Here is a 16,557-nt window from a genome sequence, read left to right as displayed (position 1 = left end):
CAAAGCAGGTCAGCACTACTGTTTTTACAAATTGTTTCAACCAAGATACTGTAACTCTACCAGTTATTGCTATAAAAAGTAGGTGCATAGAGCATCAGGCAAAACTGCCTAACTATAAATTTTCCCGTTCCGTCAGTGGAAAATGTACCTAGTCAATTTTCAATAGAATGGCAACACGTGATGAAAATCAACAGCTCATGAAGATTTCACTGACAGTGGGTGGCATCAGTAATTCCAAATTAGCAGACATACCTCCAAGTACACTTTCCAAAATGAAAATCATGTCATGTTGCTGCCATTACAGCTTGTGCCAATATCTTTTTGTCTTTTTATGTGGAAACAGGATGCTATACACAGTTTAAAGTGATCATCCTCAAACAATAATGCTCTTGATGTGGTATACTTCTTATCCAAAGTTGGTTTTGAAGGTTTTTTTTTAACCATACGATAGTTTCAATAACCAGGGATTGTTTCCTGCCTTGTGCCCGGTGTTGGCTGGGATTGGCTCCAGCAGACCCCCGTAACCCTGTAGTTTTGATATAGCAGGTTGGAGGATAGATGGGTGGATAGTTTCAATAATAAGAATAATGTACCATATTTGTATGTATAACATCATTATTATTATTATTATTAGTGTCAATACTGTATTTATTTGCTTACCGTAATCTAAAAATTATTGATAGTCCTGCAGCTGAGCTTATTTATGACATAGATTCTATTTCTTAGAAATTGCATGTCAAACAGAATTCATCTGCCTTATCTGCAGATTGATACTGTTCATACATGTATATTAATATGTACTTCTTCTACTGCCAGGAGGCCAATAAGGTGGTAAAGAGAAAAACAGAAAGCTACGGTAAATGCACACGACCTACAATCAATTTAAACGGCTATGAAAAATCAATTCCTTGGTTCTCTCTACTCGCCTTAGAGAAACACATAGTCGGTGGACATTTTCCTGGCCAATAAATAAAATTTTACATATGCTCACTTGGTCATCTGCCGTATTTACACTCTCTTTAACTCTGCTGTCACCAGTTTGTAAAAAAACTATTTTTTAACGTTTACTTGTAACCTGTTTCACAACCAGCCCTGCCCAGGGATTTGTTCCTACCTAGGATCCTGCCTGTGTTAGGAAATAGCAGGTTGGATAATGACTGACTGACTGTTTCACAACCAGGGTTCATAAATCAGACAGTAGTTTTATTACCATTTTTTGAGCATTTTGATGTGTTTTTGTTAAACTCGATATCCTGCTTTTTCCATGTCTAATGCAGCGAGTCGAGTGTAGAAATATTTTGATACATGAGTGCAAAACAAACATGCAGTGAGTATTCAATAACTCCATGATTTACACGTGCCCATAACTTATCATACCCTTTTAAATTGGTTAGTTCACTGCAAAGATCGCTGTTTTTGTGAACACAAATCCATGAGTCATGAGAATATGCTTGAAAAACATCTGAGTACAGGATTAAGGTGTTATAGATTTTATGAGTATAAGTAAATAGTGTGCCATGTTAATTGAAATTTATAGAAAAAATTATTAATATCAAAAATTCATCAGTCCTATTACTTAATATGCACTTAATATGACATTCTTGTAAATCAAATTCACATTTGTTTATTTATCTTCTCTAAGCAAGTTATATCCAATTTTTGTTCCATCATTTATTCTCTGTCATCCCAACTAAGTAGTAATGCTAAAAAATGAGCATTTCCTCTTAAAGTGCAAGTAAAGCTAAGTACATTTTTTTCATTCTTTTATGCTTTAATTAAACAACCTACAGTATTCTGTTAATAAATGCTTTACTATTGTGACCTTTCAGAAGCCAATGGAAATATAAACACAGAAGAGCTCAACTTACCTTTCTCTGGTGGTTATCTCTGCCAAACAACAGCCCAGAGTTAGCTATGAATGAATAAATAAAAGAAATAAAATAAACAAATAAATAGTGTATACAGAATAGTGGGGGAAAAGGCATATACAGGGACATAAATTGCAGACAAGCCAATCCCCACAGCCCTAGTTTTTCAGAAGCTAAACACAGCTTTTTACAAATGCAAATCCTAAGCCTGCCATAGAATACTCTTGTCTCATTTAACCCTGAAACAGTTAGTTAACTACTTCATCTTATTTTTTGGCTTTTCCTTCAATACAATAATGTGAGCCTCTACTTATGTTATTTATTATTTTATAAAGCTACAAATCAAGTTTTTTTTAAAATACAGGTAATCACAAACTAAGTAAAAAGGAAAATAAAATCGGCAACATGAGTTAAGGGGTCTTACCAGCAAGCCTACTTTTTTCCTGAAGTATGGGGTCACCATCTTTTTCAAACTGTACCTTTCAACAAAAGTGAATGTTAGTTCACCCTGCCTTTCAAAAAAAAGGAACACTTCTGCCTCTTGTTGGTCAATTAAAACAATCAGAATAAATTAACTAGAATAGTCAATTATTAACAGACTATGAGACTACGGAGGCAGAAATGTCTTTGCCTTCCAAATCCTTATTATTACATAGGGAACAGTATGAGTAATTTTTGGGATTAATTCACATGAAGAATGTAAGGAAATTAGAGGTTGCTTAGAGCTACATCAGGTAAATGCTAAAAGAAGGCAAAATATGCAAGAATCAGGAATTTTGGGATTGGACTCATCCAACAGTTATATAATTCCAATTTTTTTTCAGTAAGTCTAAGCAGGTGAGCTAGTTTTACAGTTTCTCAGCAGTTAATGCTTGTTGAAATCCTTCAAGCATGAGAAGAACAACATGTAATTAACTTGGGTACAGTCTTTAGCCTAGCAGAGCAGTTAAAAATTAACATGAACATGGACAACAGTGACCAAAAGGCAGAGAGGTTGGAGAGCCATAGAAAATGATTGCGACTGGGAAGGGGTGTTCAAGGTCAGTATCTAATGACTACCTGAATGGTTATTCTATCAATCAAAAGACTTTCACATACTGCACCTTACTAAGAATAGTATGGAAGAAAGATTTAAGAAGATCCTCTAGCAAAAAAATATTGTGATAAGTATCAAAGGTAGTCCTGAGTAAAGACAGTATTTAGAACCACAAAATAATATGAGAAGTCAATAAAAAGAAAAGGTAATCAGAGGAAATAACTCATTAGTGCATTTAGAGAAGGCGCTAGATTGATATTGGAGGGCAAAGGGGACATATTTTAGAAAGTGTTGCTGCCAGAATACAAGAATGCCTCTACAAATTAGTAACTACTGAACAGATGAGCTTGTCAGAGGCCTTCCCTAAAAAGTAGAACTGTAGAAAGTATTTTCACACTGGGAGAGAAATCCAAAGGAACAACATAGGAGCACCACCAAAAGACAAAAAGATTTATATATTCCTTTTCTAATGAAAAACATCTTTATTTTTACGTTTATCTGGCCAAGGCTCCTTGTTTTTGGTCTATGTCCCAATTTCATGTTCCATAATTCATCCATCTATCCATTATCCAACCTGCTATATTCTAACTACAGGGTCATGGGGGTCTGCTGGGGCTAATCCCAGCCAACACAGGGCACAAGGCAGGAAACAAATCCCGGGCAGGGCACACACACACACACACACACACACACCAAGCACACACAAGGGACAATTAATCGCCAGTGCACCTAACCTGCATGTCTTTGGACTGTGGGAGGAAACTGGAGCACCCGGAGAAAACCCATGCAGACATGGGGAGAACATGCAAACTCCATGCAGGGAGGACCTGGGAAGCAAACCTGGGTCTCCTAACTGCGAGGCAGCTGCGCTACCCACTGTGCCACCGTGCTGCCCTCCATAATTCATTCCTTGGATAATTTTGCTTAAGTAGCACATCCTTGGTTGGTGGGTTGAATTTTGTTGTGTGTGTGTGTGTGTGTTCTTAAATATTACTTATGAGAGCTTTGAAATCACTTCAATCTTTTTGTCCTGCACCTCCTCACTCACTGGTATGTCGAAACCCCCACATATAGTTGATGTATTGTTTGATGCATCTTGTTGTCTAGTTATGCAAGAGATCAAGCTTTTTGGGGTTCACCTCTATTTTAGGTCCACTACACCCCGAGTCTATCATTTTAGGCCATTTTTGGACCATATTTTATGTAGAAAGGTACACATTTATGGTAAAGAGTAAATCAATAAGTGTCTTCAGTAAAAATGAATAGAAGGACTTGAAGTTATGCCAACTGACCCCAGAAGTTCAACCCCCAGCTGGGTTACAAGGAATCAAAGTTACTCCTTTTCTCAAAACTTCAAAAAATAGGATTGGTAATGTTTGCATGTGGAATGTTGTTATATGCAGTGTTGAGGTAACTGATCATGAATATGATCATATTTTGATATCTTATTCTTTATTGGTTGTCCAAGCCCTCTAACAGCCATTATCAGAAGGTTAAAAATGACAAATTTCAAACATAAACATATATAAACTATTTCAAGGCCAGTGTGATGTTTAGCCCTCTATGGACTTCTATCAGTGTGTTAAAAGTGACAAATTTCTATTACTATCGAGAATATTTAGACTTAAGCATTTAAATTGAAGCAAGCATTTTCATTTTTCAAATATTTGATGCAGCTATTCTTTTTAACTAGGTACTTCTATCTCATGAAGTAAATCATTTGTTTGATTCAGTACTGTGCTATTGCAATGTTCTGATTTTTGAAAATTAAACAAAAATTTTTATTGCAGTATACCAAAGCAGTAACTTCACTGATGCCCTATGGGTTGCATGGTAGAAATGAGTCTGCCATTGTGGGAGTTCTGACCAGTACCATTTAAAAGAGAATTTTGTAGGTCACTTTCTTTAATACACTATATTGCCAAAAGTATTGGGATGCCTGCCTTTAGACACACGTGAACTTTAATGACATCCCATTCTTAATACATTGGCTTTAATATGGAGGTTGCTCACCCTTTGCAGCTATAACAGCTTCAACTCTTCTAGGAAGGCTTTCCACAAGGTTTAGGAGTGTGTTTATGGGAATTTCTGTCCATTCTCCTAGCAGAGCATTTGTGAGGTCAGGCACTGATGTTGTACGAGAAGGCCTGGCTCTCAATCTCTGCTGTAATTCATCCCAAAGGTGTCCTTTCAGGTTGAGGTCAGGGCTCTGTGCAGCCCAGTCAAGTTCCTCCTCACCAAACTCACTCATCCATTTCTTTATAGACCTTTCTTTGTGCAGTGGTGCGCAGTCATGTTGGAACAGGAAGGGGCCATCCCCAAACTGTTCCCACAAAGTTGGGAGCATGAAATTGTCCAAAATGGCTTTGTATGCTGAAGCATTAAGAGTTCCTTTCACTGGAACTTGGGGGCCATGCTCAATCCCTGAAAAACAACCCAACACCATAATCTCCCCTCCACCAAACTTTACACTTGGCACAGTGCAGTTAGGCAAGTACCGTTCTCCTGGCAACCGACCCAAATCCAGACTCATCCATCAGACTGCCTGACAGAGAAGTGTGATTCATCACTCCAGAGGACACATCTCCACTGCTCTAGAGTCCAGTAGTGGTGTGCTTAATACCACTGCATCCAATGCTTTGAATTACACTTGGTGATGTACTGTAAGGTTTGGATGCAGCTGCTCAGCCATGGAAACCCATTCCATGAAGCTCTCTATGCACTGTTTTTGACCTTTCGGAGGTCTGTACATATTGACTCTATAGAAAGTTGTCGACTTCTGTACACTGTGCACCTCAGCATGCGCTCTCCCTGCTCACTGATTTTACATGGCCTACTTCTTCTTGACTGAGTTGCTGTTGTTTCCAATTGCTTCCACTTTGTTATAATACCACTAAGAGCTGACCATGGAATGTTTAGTAGTGAGGAAATTTCACAAATGGACTTACTGCACAGGTGGCATCCTATCACAGTCCCACACTTGAATTCACTGAGCTCATAAGTGTGACCCATTCTTTCACAAATGTTTGTAGAAGCAGTCTGCATGCCTACGTGCTTCATTTTATACACATGTGGCCATGGAAGTGTTTAGAACATGTGGATTCAATGATTTGGAGGGGTGTCCCAATAATTTTGGCAATATCGTGTATTTCTTTTGGTTTTTGATGTTCCACTGACCTGTTCACTCATTTTACCATAAAAAATGCAAAGTGAAAAAATATCTGCTTTTGAAACTATGTTGTATTTGGAGACATGATAATGATACTCCATGAGTCATGAGACGTTCTTCTGGGCACCAGAACCGGACGTGACATTCTTCTGGGCACCGGAAGTGTTATCCCTGACTCAGATAAGTTTTCCTGCGGCTGGTCTATAGAGACAACAAGAGAAGGTTTAGTGCACTCCGCCCTCCCCTGGCCTGGTGTGGAATTACCTTTACTTGGTCCACACAACGTCCCCCTAATCGCACGTGTGTGACAACATCAAAAGAAAATGGGATGATGCAAGATTACAAGTGCTTATCTCCATTGCATCTGAACTCAGCAGTTACCAGGAATTATAAAATAAATTTCGATTAATTAATCAGTGAACATTTTTAGTACATTTCAAGGTTATTGTGGTCCTGGGTAGAATTTGACTAATGTCAGCAACAAACTAAAAGGCACCAGTCCATCACAGGTCAGAATTATGCATGTGCCCACACATATATTGGATTAATTAGCTGAAGTACTCAGTGTTGCCAGGGTATATTTATATAATGTGTTAAGGTAAGAAAAAAAATATTTTGTGTTTTTAAATGTTAACTCTTTGGTCATTGTTGGCTGAAATTCAAGTATTCTGTTTGCCATCTATTCTACCTCTCTGATAACTATCAACTTCTATGCTCTCACGTGTCAAGAATATGTTCTTTTTTATATTATTGGATGCCATAATTGACATAACCCTTTGCTGGGTTGGAATCATGAATGCACAACATTTTAGTATTTCCTGGTTTAGTGTGGTTTCACAAACTAATGTTTAATTCCACATTAACAAACTGGATGGTATACAGTAGAAGAGGACTGGAGTTCAATTTGCTGCTCTGTATTTTTACTAGAGACTCCACCAAAGATGGAATTCAATAATATTATAATGATGATTCAAAGTTGATTTTTGCAAGGTTATTTTAAAATTGCTACAACTTATGATGTTGTATTGCTATCAAAGCCTAAAATTATAAGTGCTTCATCATAACATTGACTTGAAAGAATGCCTGCCATCAAGAAACAATAAATGTTACAACTTCCTCAGTCTTTCACTTTGTACCATACTCTGAAAAATGACTTGTCAAAAAGCTTCATTTGATTTTGTATCATCAATGCTTATCTCTATCACACTTAGCAACAATATGCAGATGTGTGATAGTATTGGCCATTTAAAAAATTAAAGGTTTTGTTTTGATAAACATGTAGTGTCATCAGTTCATTTCAGAGTTTTTGTCATATTTACACAGTGCAATGAAATTTCAGTCTGCAAGTTTGACCAACATGGATCTGGCAATCCAAACCTCAATCCATTGGTGTTGTATAATATAACTTCAGAAATTAATAGCAGTGTTTTCCTATCATCTATGCACCCTCCTGATGCCTGATGTACTCCTCACACTGACACTGGATTTTGGGTTGCCCTTTTCAATTACAACCTTATTCCATAAAGGATAGATAGATAGATAGATAGATAGATAGATAGATAGATAGATAGATAGATAGATAGATAGATAGATAGATAGATAGATAGATAGATAGATAGATAGATAGATACTTTATTAATCCCAAGGGGGAATTCACATAATCCAGCAGCAGTATACTGATGCAAAAAGCATTATTAAATTAAGGAGTAATAAAAATGTATGAAAAAACAGACAGTAACTTTGGATAATGTTAGCATTTACTCCCCCAGGTGGAATTGAAGAGTCGCATAGTGTGGGGGAGGAATGATCTCCTCAGTCTGTCAGTGGAGCAGGACAGTGACAAAAATCTGTCACTGAAGCTGCTCCTCTGCCTGGAGATGACACTGTTAAGTGGATGCAGTGGATTTTTCATGATTGACAGTAGTTTGCTTAATGCCCGTTGCTCTGCTACAGATGTTAAACTGTCCAGCTTTATTCCTATAATAGAGCCTGCCTTCTTAAGAGGTTTGTCCAGGCATGAGACGTCATTCTTCTTTATGCTGCCTCCCCAGCACACCACCGCGTAGAAGAGGGCACTCGCCACAACTGTCTGGTAGAACATCTGCAGCATCTTATTGCAGATGTTGAAGATGTATAGTCGGCTCTGACCTTTCTTACACAGAGCATCAGTATTGGCAGTTTAGTCCAATTTGTCATTCAGCTGCACTCCCAGGTATTTGTAGGTCTGTACCCTCTGCACACAGTCTCCTCTGATGATCACGGGGTCCATGAAGGGCCTGGGCCTCCTAAAATCCACCACCAGTTCCTTGGTCTTCCTGTTGATCAGGTGTAAGTGGTTTGAGTCACACCATTTAACAAAGTCTTTTATTAGCTTCCTGTAATCCTCCTCTTGCCCACTCCTGATGCAGCCCACAATAGCAGTGTCATCAGCAAACTTTTGCACGGGGCAGGACTCCGAGTCGTATTGGAAGTCTGATGTATATAGGCTGAACAGGACCGGAGAAAGTACAGTCCCCTGCGGCGCTCCTGTGTTGCTGATCACAATGTCAGATCTGAAGTTCCCAAGACGCACATACTGAGGTCTGTCTGTAATATAGTACACAATCCATGCCACCAGGTGTGAGTCTACTCCCATCTCAGTCAGCTTGTCCCTATGGAGCAGAGGTTGTATAGTGTTGAAGGCACTAGAGAAGTCAAAAAACATAATTTTTACAGCACCACTGCCTCTGTCCAGGTGGGAGAGGGATCGGTGTAGCATATTGATGATGGCATCCTCCACTCCCACCTTCTCCTGATATGCGAACTGCAGAGGGTCAAGGGCGTGGTGGACCTGTGGCCTCAGTGGTGAAGCAGCAGCCGCTTCATGGTCTTTATCACATGTGATGTCAGAGCAATAGGTCGGAAGTCATTCAGCTCACTAGGACATGATACCTTTGGGACTGGGGTGATACAAGATGTTTTCCAAAGCCTCGGGACTCTCCCTTGTTCCAGACTTAGGTTGAAGATGCGCTGTAGAGGACTCCCCAGTTCCAACGCACAGGCCTTCAGCAGTCGTGGCGATACACCACCTGGACCCGCTGCTTTGCTGGCATGAAGTCTCCTCAGCTCTCTGCTCACCTGTGCTGCTGTAATTGTGGGTGGGTATGTCTCACCTATGCTGGTATCAGCAGAAGGATGGTTGGAGGATGAAGTACTCTGAGGTGAGAGTGGGTTAGGGTGGTCAAACCTGTTAAAGAAGTTGTTCATTTGGTTTGCTCTTTCCACTTCTCTTTCGATGGTGGCACCCCGCTTCGAACTGCAGCTAGTGATGATCTTCATCCCATCCCACACTTCCTTCATGCAGTTATTCTGCAATTTCTACTGCAGCTTTCTTCTGTACTGCTCCATCGCTGCTCTGAGCTGGACTCAGAGTTCCTTCTGCACGCGCTTGAGCTCATGCTGATCACCACCTTTAGAAGCCCTTTTCTTCTGGTTCAAAAGGCCCTTGATTTCACTTGTAATCCATGGCTTGTTGTTAGCATAGCAGTGTACTGTTCTTACTGGAACTACAATGTCCATACAGAAGTTGATGTAATCAGTTGTGCAGTCAACAGCCTCTTCAATGTAATAATACAATGTAATACAATACATTACAATACAATACGATACAATGTAATAATCTCTCTCTATATAAAATCCAACGCCTGTCTGTCTGTCTGGCTGTCTGTCCACTTTTCATGAGAGAACTACTTAACGGATTTAGATTGTTTCTTTTTTCAATAATTTGCTTGAACATTCCGGTTGATTTTGCGACCTCTTTAATTGTGCTAAGTATCATAGATCACTTGCGGTACCGATTTATTTGTGCAAATCCAAGAGATACACAGTGGGCCGAGGGGAGGTGGGCAGGGCCTTCCTCACTCATGCGCCAGCCTCGGGGCTATCTTACATCCTCTTAGCTAGCGAATGAGAGAACTACTTAACAGATTTTGATCAGGCTTTTTTCTACAATTTGCTTGAACATTCTGGTTAATTTTGCGATTTTTCTCATTGTGCTAAAAATCATAGTTTGCTTGCAGTAGTGATATATTTGTTCTAATCTGAGACTTTAGGCTGAGGGGAGGTGGAAGTTTGACGTCAGGAGTGGGGAGCTCGGCAGGGCCTGAATGGGACAGCTAGTACATTATATAGTCTATATTTTAAGTTCGACCAATGACAATGCACATGCAAAATGTTTTGGAAATTGGTTCACTTATTTTTGTGGGATAGGCAAACAAACAAAAAGACAAAGAAACCATTTAAGATTTTGGAGAATAATTGAAGTACTTAGAAGAAAAAACACTGAGACACAGAGGGAAGATGCACACAGTCAGTGCAGCAATCTCATAGCTATTGACCTTTATCTGTGCTGCTATGATTGCCTGTAAATATTACAAAAATGTAAAAAAGAGTTAAATATTTGAATTGAATGCCCCATCATGTATGTTGCAAAGCAATCTAGCTATTGTGACTGATGAGAATTTACCATAGCAGATCGAATGGATTATCTGTAAGGAAGATCGCTCATGTGTTTTAAGTATTGTGTATGTATTTGTTTTGTCATTGATATGAGTGTTGTTCTCATATCTATATATATATATAGATATAGTTGTTCTCATATATATATATATATCTATATATATATATATATACTGTATATATATATATATATATATATATATATATATAGCAAAATACAAAAAGAAGTAAAAAGAAAAGGAAACATTTTAATAATAACGTAACATGATTGACAATGTAATTGTTTTGTCATTGTCATGAGTGTTGCTGGCATATATATATATGTACATATACAGTATACACACACACATATACTATGGGGTGTCAAACAGGCAAATACATCGATTTTGTGAATATATAAAGTCAGCGTTAGAATATATAAAGTCAAAACTTGAATATATAAAGTCAGTGTCGGTATATATAAAGTCAAAACTTTTTCCCGAATATATAAAGTCAAAACCTGAATATATAAAGTCAGCGTTGGAATATATAAAGTCAGCGCCGGAATATATAAAATCAAAACCTGAATATATAAAATCAGCGCCGGAATATATAAAATCAAAACCTGAATACAGTATATAAAGTCAGCGTTGGAATATATAAAGTCATTCCTGATTATATAAAGTCAACATCAGAGTATATAAACTCATTCCTGAATATATAAAGTGAAAGTCAAAATCTATTGATTGAAACGACTCTGAACTGAACTAAGTTAACAAAAACATATTCAGAAAAATAAATTAAAAAAACACTGTTCGGTTAATGTTTTGAAAATGATGCATGTGCCCTGCCCAGGATTGGTTCCTGCCTTGCGCCCAGTGTTGGCTGGGATTGGCTCCAGCAGACCCCCATGACCCTGTGGTCGGATTCAACGGGTTGGGAAATGGATGGATATTCCAGCGCTGACTTTGTATATTTAAGTTTTGACTTTATATATTCCAGCGCTTACTTTATATATTCAGAAATATTCCAAATCCGTCTTTATATACTCAGGTTTTGACTTTATATATTTGGGAATGAATGTATATATTCAAGTTTTGACTTTATTTATTCCGACAGTGACTTTATATAATCAAGGTTTGACTTTATATATTCGGGAATGACTTTATATATAAAAGTTTTGACTTTATATAGTTAAATTTAGTCTTCATTGTATAACTTTTTCTTTACCATAGAAATTTAAAGACTAAATTCAACTTCCATTCCTAACAAAGATATTTCTGGCGACTAAATAGAACGAACTTATATCCAAATTCGAGCTATTGAGCTGTCGCCTGCCTGCCTGAATAAGTCACCCTCGCTTCGCTCTTACTTTTTTACCGTTCATTTAATCATGGCTAGTGGCGGAAAAATTATAAAATGGAAGGAGGATTACACTGAGTATGACTTTACCAAAACAATTATTGATGGCGAATCGATTATTCATAAAGCTTCAATTGGTGATCTGTTTTTCTGTGTTAACCTCATATTTTTTTCATACTTCTCAAACCAAAGGGGTGCGAGGGTAAAATGAATGGGGAAGCGCTAATCAATGTAATCGGTGTACCAGGAAATCAGGCATTGACAGAAGTTCCCCTTTGCTTGTATTGCAAAATGTGATTAAATGCGTGATTTTTTTAACGCGTTATGGAGCACATGCATCGAAGCTTCTCAGCTGTGCTTGTGCTAAGAAAAGGAAACATTTAAAAAATAACGTAACACGATTGTCAATGTAACCTTTTTTTAAGTAGTGCCTGGAGGATTTAGTGTGGAGAAACTGTAGAGACAGCGTGTGTATTAACTTGTGGATTTTTCTGTGAGTATTTGGTGGCAGCGTCACGAAGTCGCTTCCGTAACACTGCGTTATAGTGTTGGGTCATTCTTGAACGGTTCGTTCATTTTGAACGAATCTTTAATGTGACTCAGGAAGAACGAGTCGTCTCGTGGGAGTAATTCGTTCAATCACGCATGCGCATTTGCACAACTTCCTATAGTTTCTGTATTGGAATTGATTCACCTGTTTCGAGTCTTCGGGTTTGAGTCGTTCAATCATTAAGTGACAGCCCCATAAGCTTAACCTATGCAGTCTGAGCCGCAAAGAGAATTGAACAAATTGACTCGAAAAAAGATTTGTTCATTTTGCTGAACGAGATTCAAAGGTCCGAGTCGGTAAAATGATCCGAACTTCCCATCACTACTGCGTTAGCTGCGGAGCTCAGCTCAGAGCAAAATGAGGTGAATGGGAGGGGAGATGATGACATGACTCCCCCACCCGCCTTAACTGTCAATCCCCCACAAACACAGTCTCTCGGAATTTGCATAAGTACACCTGCAATTTTAACTTAGTTACAAAGTGATCAAAACTCTCGTTTATATCCTGCGTCCTCTCATTAAACTTGTATCCCGCATTACCCGTGGTCAGTGAGTCAGTCAGTCAGTGAGGGCTTTGCCTTTTATTAGTATAGATAAAAACCACCAGCAGAAGGTTCACAAAGTTTGGATGCTCTTTGATGTGAGTCATAGAGCTAGACGTGCAAATGGCAGCACCCATGAACACTGCAAGTATAAAACAGCATAGCCCATGCAAATGAATTTAACAAAAGGTTAATTGTGTAATCCAGAAACTTGGACTCAGACACTGGTCATTATTTTGTTTACGCTTTTCAGTTTTGAATAATAGTACTGCTGCAGTCTAATAAATTATGTCACTCCATTGAAAAAGACCAACAAAAGTACAACAAAAGTGGGAGAGATGTCAAAGAAAGTACACAAAGGAAAATTAAAGTGGTTAGGTCATGTGATGAGGAAAGGCAATTAATTCGTGGGCAAAAGATTGACATCCCTTGCTTTCCCTTACTTTATTCTTTCGTTCACATCAAAGTGGAGGTGGATGGATAAAGTAAATAAAGATTTGAAGGAAAAAGGTCTGACTGTTCAGGAGGTGCAGGGCCAAGGAATATGGAAAAAGTTGACCAAGCATATTAACCCCACATAGAATTAGGAAAAGATAAAGCAGAAAAAGAACTCCATTGAAAAAAGAATGCCAATACAAAACCATCATAAAAATATAAAAGGAAATGACCAAACCATACAACAGACAAATGATAACACAGAAAGCAGACACAATGTTAGTTTTTATTTCTCTCCCATATTCCAGACCTGTCTTCACAGAAGTTCAAAAGGATTTAAAATTTGTAGACAGATTTACTATTAATAGAAATCAGAAAAAGCAAAAAGAATTGTACTTTGTCAATTGTCTTAAATCATCAATAGATTGCCACAGGCCCTTGTATCACATGACAGCATATTACTGGCTACCTACTGCTGCAAAGATCAACTTCAGAATTGTTTTCCTGCATGGCTCTGGCTCTCCCTTATTCCTTACCATTTTAAACTGTTCACATATGTTGGTAGGAAACAAGGGCTCCTAGAAAAACCCAGCAGAAAAAAATCTGGTAATTCCAGAGGAATACATCTGAACACATATAGCATGAAGAATATGCAAAACCCCAGGCAGAGAGTGGCCATACTAGGATTTGTTCCTAGCAGTCTTGAGTTGTGAGACAGCAGCATTAATCCATGTGCTACCGTTTTACCAGTTAAACCATTCCAGTTTTCAGGCTTTTCTTTTATCCTGAAACAGTTAAAAAGGCAATATAAGAACAGCTTAGTGAATGTATGCCTGCTTTAATACTGGGGTGTGTTTGGAGACTTAGTTAACAGGTTTGAAAGTTGGGACGCTTTAATTTTTTTAGTTACTTCATCATAGAGTCAAGCTGTCCTATTCTTCTTCATGAAATATTTTTAAAATGGTGAGACATATTCAAAAAAAGCTGTGACAATAGAATACAATTTACATGTGTTAGCAGACTACCTTAAATATGCTTTTTAACAACCTGCAATAGCAAGTACTTAAAAGGAAGGCCTGTGGTTAATTGTAGTTTAGATTTCTTAAACATGACATTTTTGAAAAAAATATCTGATGGAGATTTAAAGTTTCTGTTGAAATCTCATGGGAAGTCTGTTGGATTCTTCAGATTATGATGGAAAGCAGGTCTGGAGCTTTGCCAATAAATTATAAGGTCAGAGAAACTTTGAACTGTTGTAATGTGTATATACTGTAGTAGTGAGGCTAGTTTTAGTGTAATGTACTGTAAATACCTGGAAACATATTTGTTCAGTCCATGCTTACAGCAACACTTACATAATTCTTTACTTCTAACATTCATTTCTAGATAAATGCCATTTTTTTTTACTTTTATGTTTAACTTACCTTAAACAGCAGGGGATGTGAGCTGGGGTATGTCTCCCAGCATTTCACTAACGTTTATTGGGAATCTGTTTTGCCATCTGGAGCAGCTGTCACGTGAGTAATTGATGAAACTATACAAAATGTACATGCTAAAGTAACTTCTCTCAAGGTAAATTTGAAACAGCAAATTAAACCATAATTAAATTTGCACAGAATGTTTCTCTGTTTTAAGATGGATGGGTCTACAAAATCTCCAGTGCTTTTCAATGGGGAAGTTTTTCAATTTCAAAAATGTGTACAACGTACAATAATATTCAACTTTCTTGTCAAATTCCTTGAAGAATAAGCATACCATACGAGTATGTCACCAAAATAGTTCTTCTAGGAGCCAAATTATTTCAATTGGACAGACATACAGACAGCACTTTGCAATAGGTGGTTTTCACATTAAATATGAATACACCTAAATGATCAAGTGTAATTTGCTTGTCTTTCTAGCAGAATGGCATTAAACTAAAGCTGCTAGTGTTAAATTTGTTATAACTTCAAAGAAATGAAGGACACAGGATCTAACAACTGGATTGAATGTAAGGCCCCAAAGCTCAGAAATGCAGTAAGCCTTGAAGTCAAACTTTCTGAGTGCCTTTCTCATGCAGAGGCACGTACTTTGGTGAATGCGTGCAGAGATATCTTGCTAGTTGTGCAGCTTTAGAGAGATAAGTAGATACAACAGTTCTTCCTCCTGTTCTCCACTTGATAACTAGAAATACTCCAGTGAAAAGTAGACATGTTTAGTTAAAATCCTGCCTAGAACATGTTAAAGGAAACCCTTGTGGGATTTCAGAGGAGGAAGAGAGAATAAAGTTGGTAATGGTGAACACCAGAATTATCTGGTTTGCATCCACTCCAACTCAGTGCCTCTCTGTCTTACTTTTATAACCCGTCATTATAAAAGGGAGGACTTCCTACTATAAAAACAAAATGAACTAATTCATTATCTAAAGTATATACACACATACACATGAGTGTGTGTATCTACTTTAAATTATATGTACATATACATATTATACATATACATGTATATGTAGATAGGGATTGCAATTACACAAGTACAAATGTGCGACCAGGATTTTCATTGCACATTCGAACCGAATGCCATTTTTTTATTATTGATCTGAGACTGTTTCTAATCTTGCCCACCAGATGAGGACAATATAACTAACGCTACAGGACTATTTGCAACTTGTGTATCCATGAAGGTTTCCAGTTTTAGGACTGGGTCTAATATTAAGTTAAGATAACCTAATATTGATTTGTCTTATTGTAATTTCCCTTCATATTACTTGTTTACCTATTAAAATGGACATCATTCTGCTTCTGTTATGACAATAAATCTGAATCACACAACAATTCCTTACATATATATATCATTGTACTGCAACCAGTCAAATAATAATTAATCCAAATTTAAAGTGAAAAAATAGTTCTTGTGTATCAGTTAACACAGGAAGCAGGGGAAGTTCCATTATAAACAAACAGCATCATATATCATCAGAGAATGGAAGTTAACTACGTCATAGTGGGCTAGGTCACAAGTGGTCTGTGATAAGGACAAGGTTGTGATAGACTAGCATACTGCACAGAAAGAAACTGAAACAGAACAAGTTGGTGGCCTTAAGGAAGGAAGGAAGGAAGGAAGGAAGAAAGAAAGAAAGAA

General features: G+C 37.8%; 1 protein-coding gene across 2 annotated transcripts in view; it reads right to left on the bottom strand.

Moving 5' to 3' along the window:
- LOC120534989 overlaps nt 1-2,364 on the bottom strand; it is a 34,473-nt gene extending 32,109 nt beyond the window's left edge. For both annotated transcript variants that reach the window (XM_039762489.1, XM_039762490.1), the window contains exons 1-2: nt 2,293-2,364; nt 1,869-1,912 (exon numbers count right to left, since the gene is read on the bottom strand). In XM_039762489.1, coding sequence (XP_039618423.1) covers nt 1,869-1,912; nt 2,293-2,331 — 83 coding nt within the window. In that variant the 5' untranslated portion in view covers nt 2,332-2,364. The remainder of the gene's footprint in view (nt 1-1,868; nt 1,913-2,292) is intronic.
- Between the last annotated feature and the right edge of the window lie 14,193 nt (nt 2,365-16,557).

Source organism: Polypterus senegalus, chromosome 9, assembly GCF_016835505.1.
Source record: "Polypterus senegalus isolate Bchr_013 chromosome 9, ASM1683550v1, whole genome shotgun sequence".
NCBI classification, from domain to species: Eukaryota; Metazoa; Chordata; class Cladistia; order Polypteriformes; family Polypteridae; genus Polypterus; species Polypterus senegalus.
This window is presented reverse-complemented; position numbering and strand designations above follow the sequence as displayed.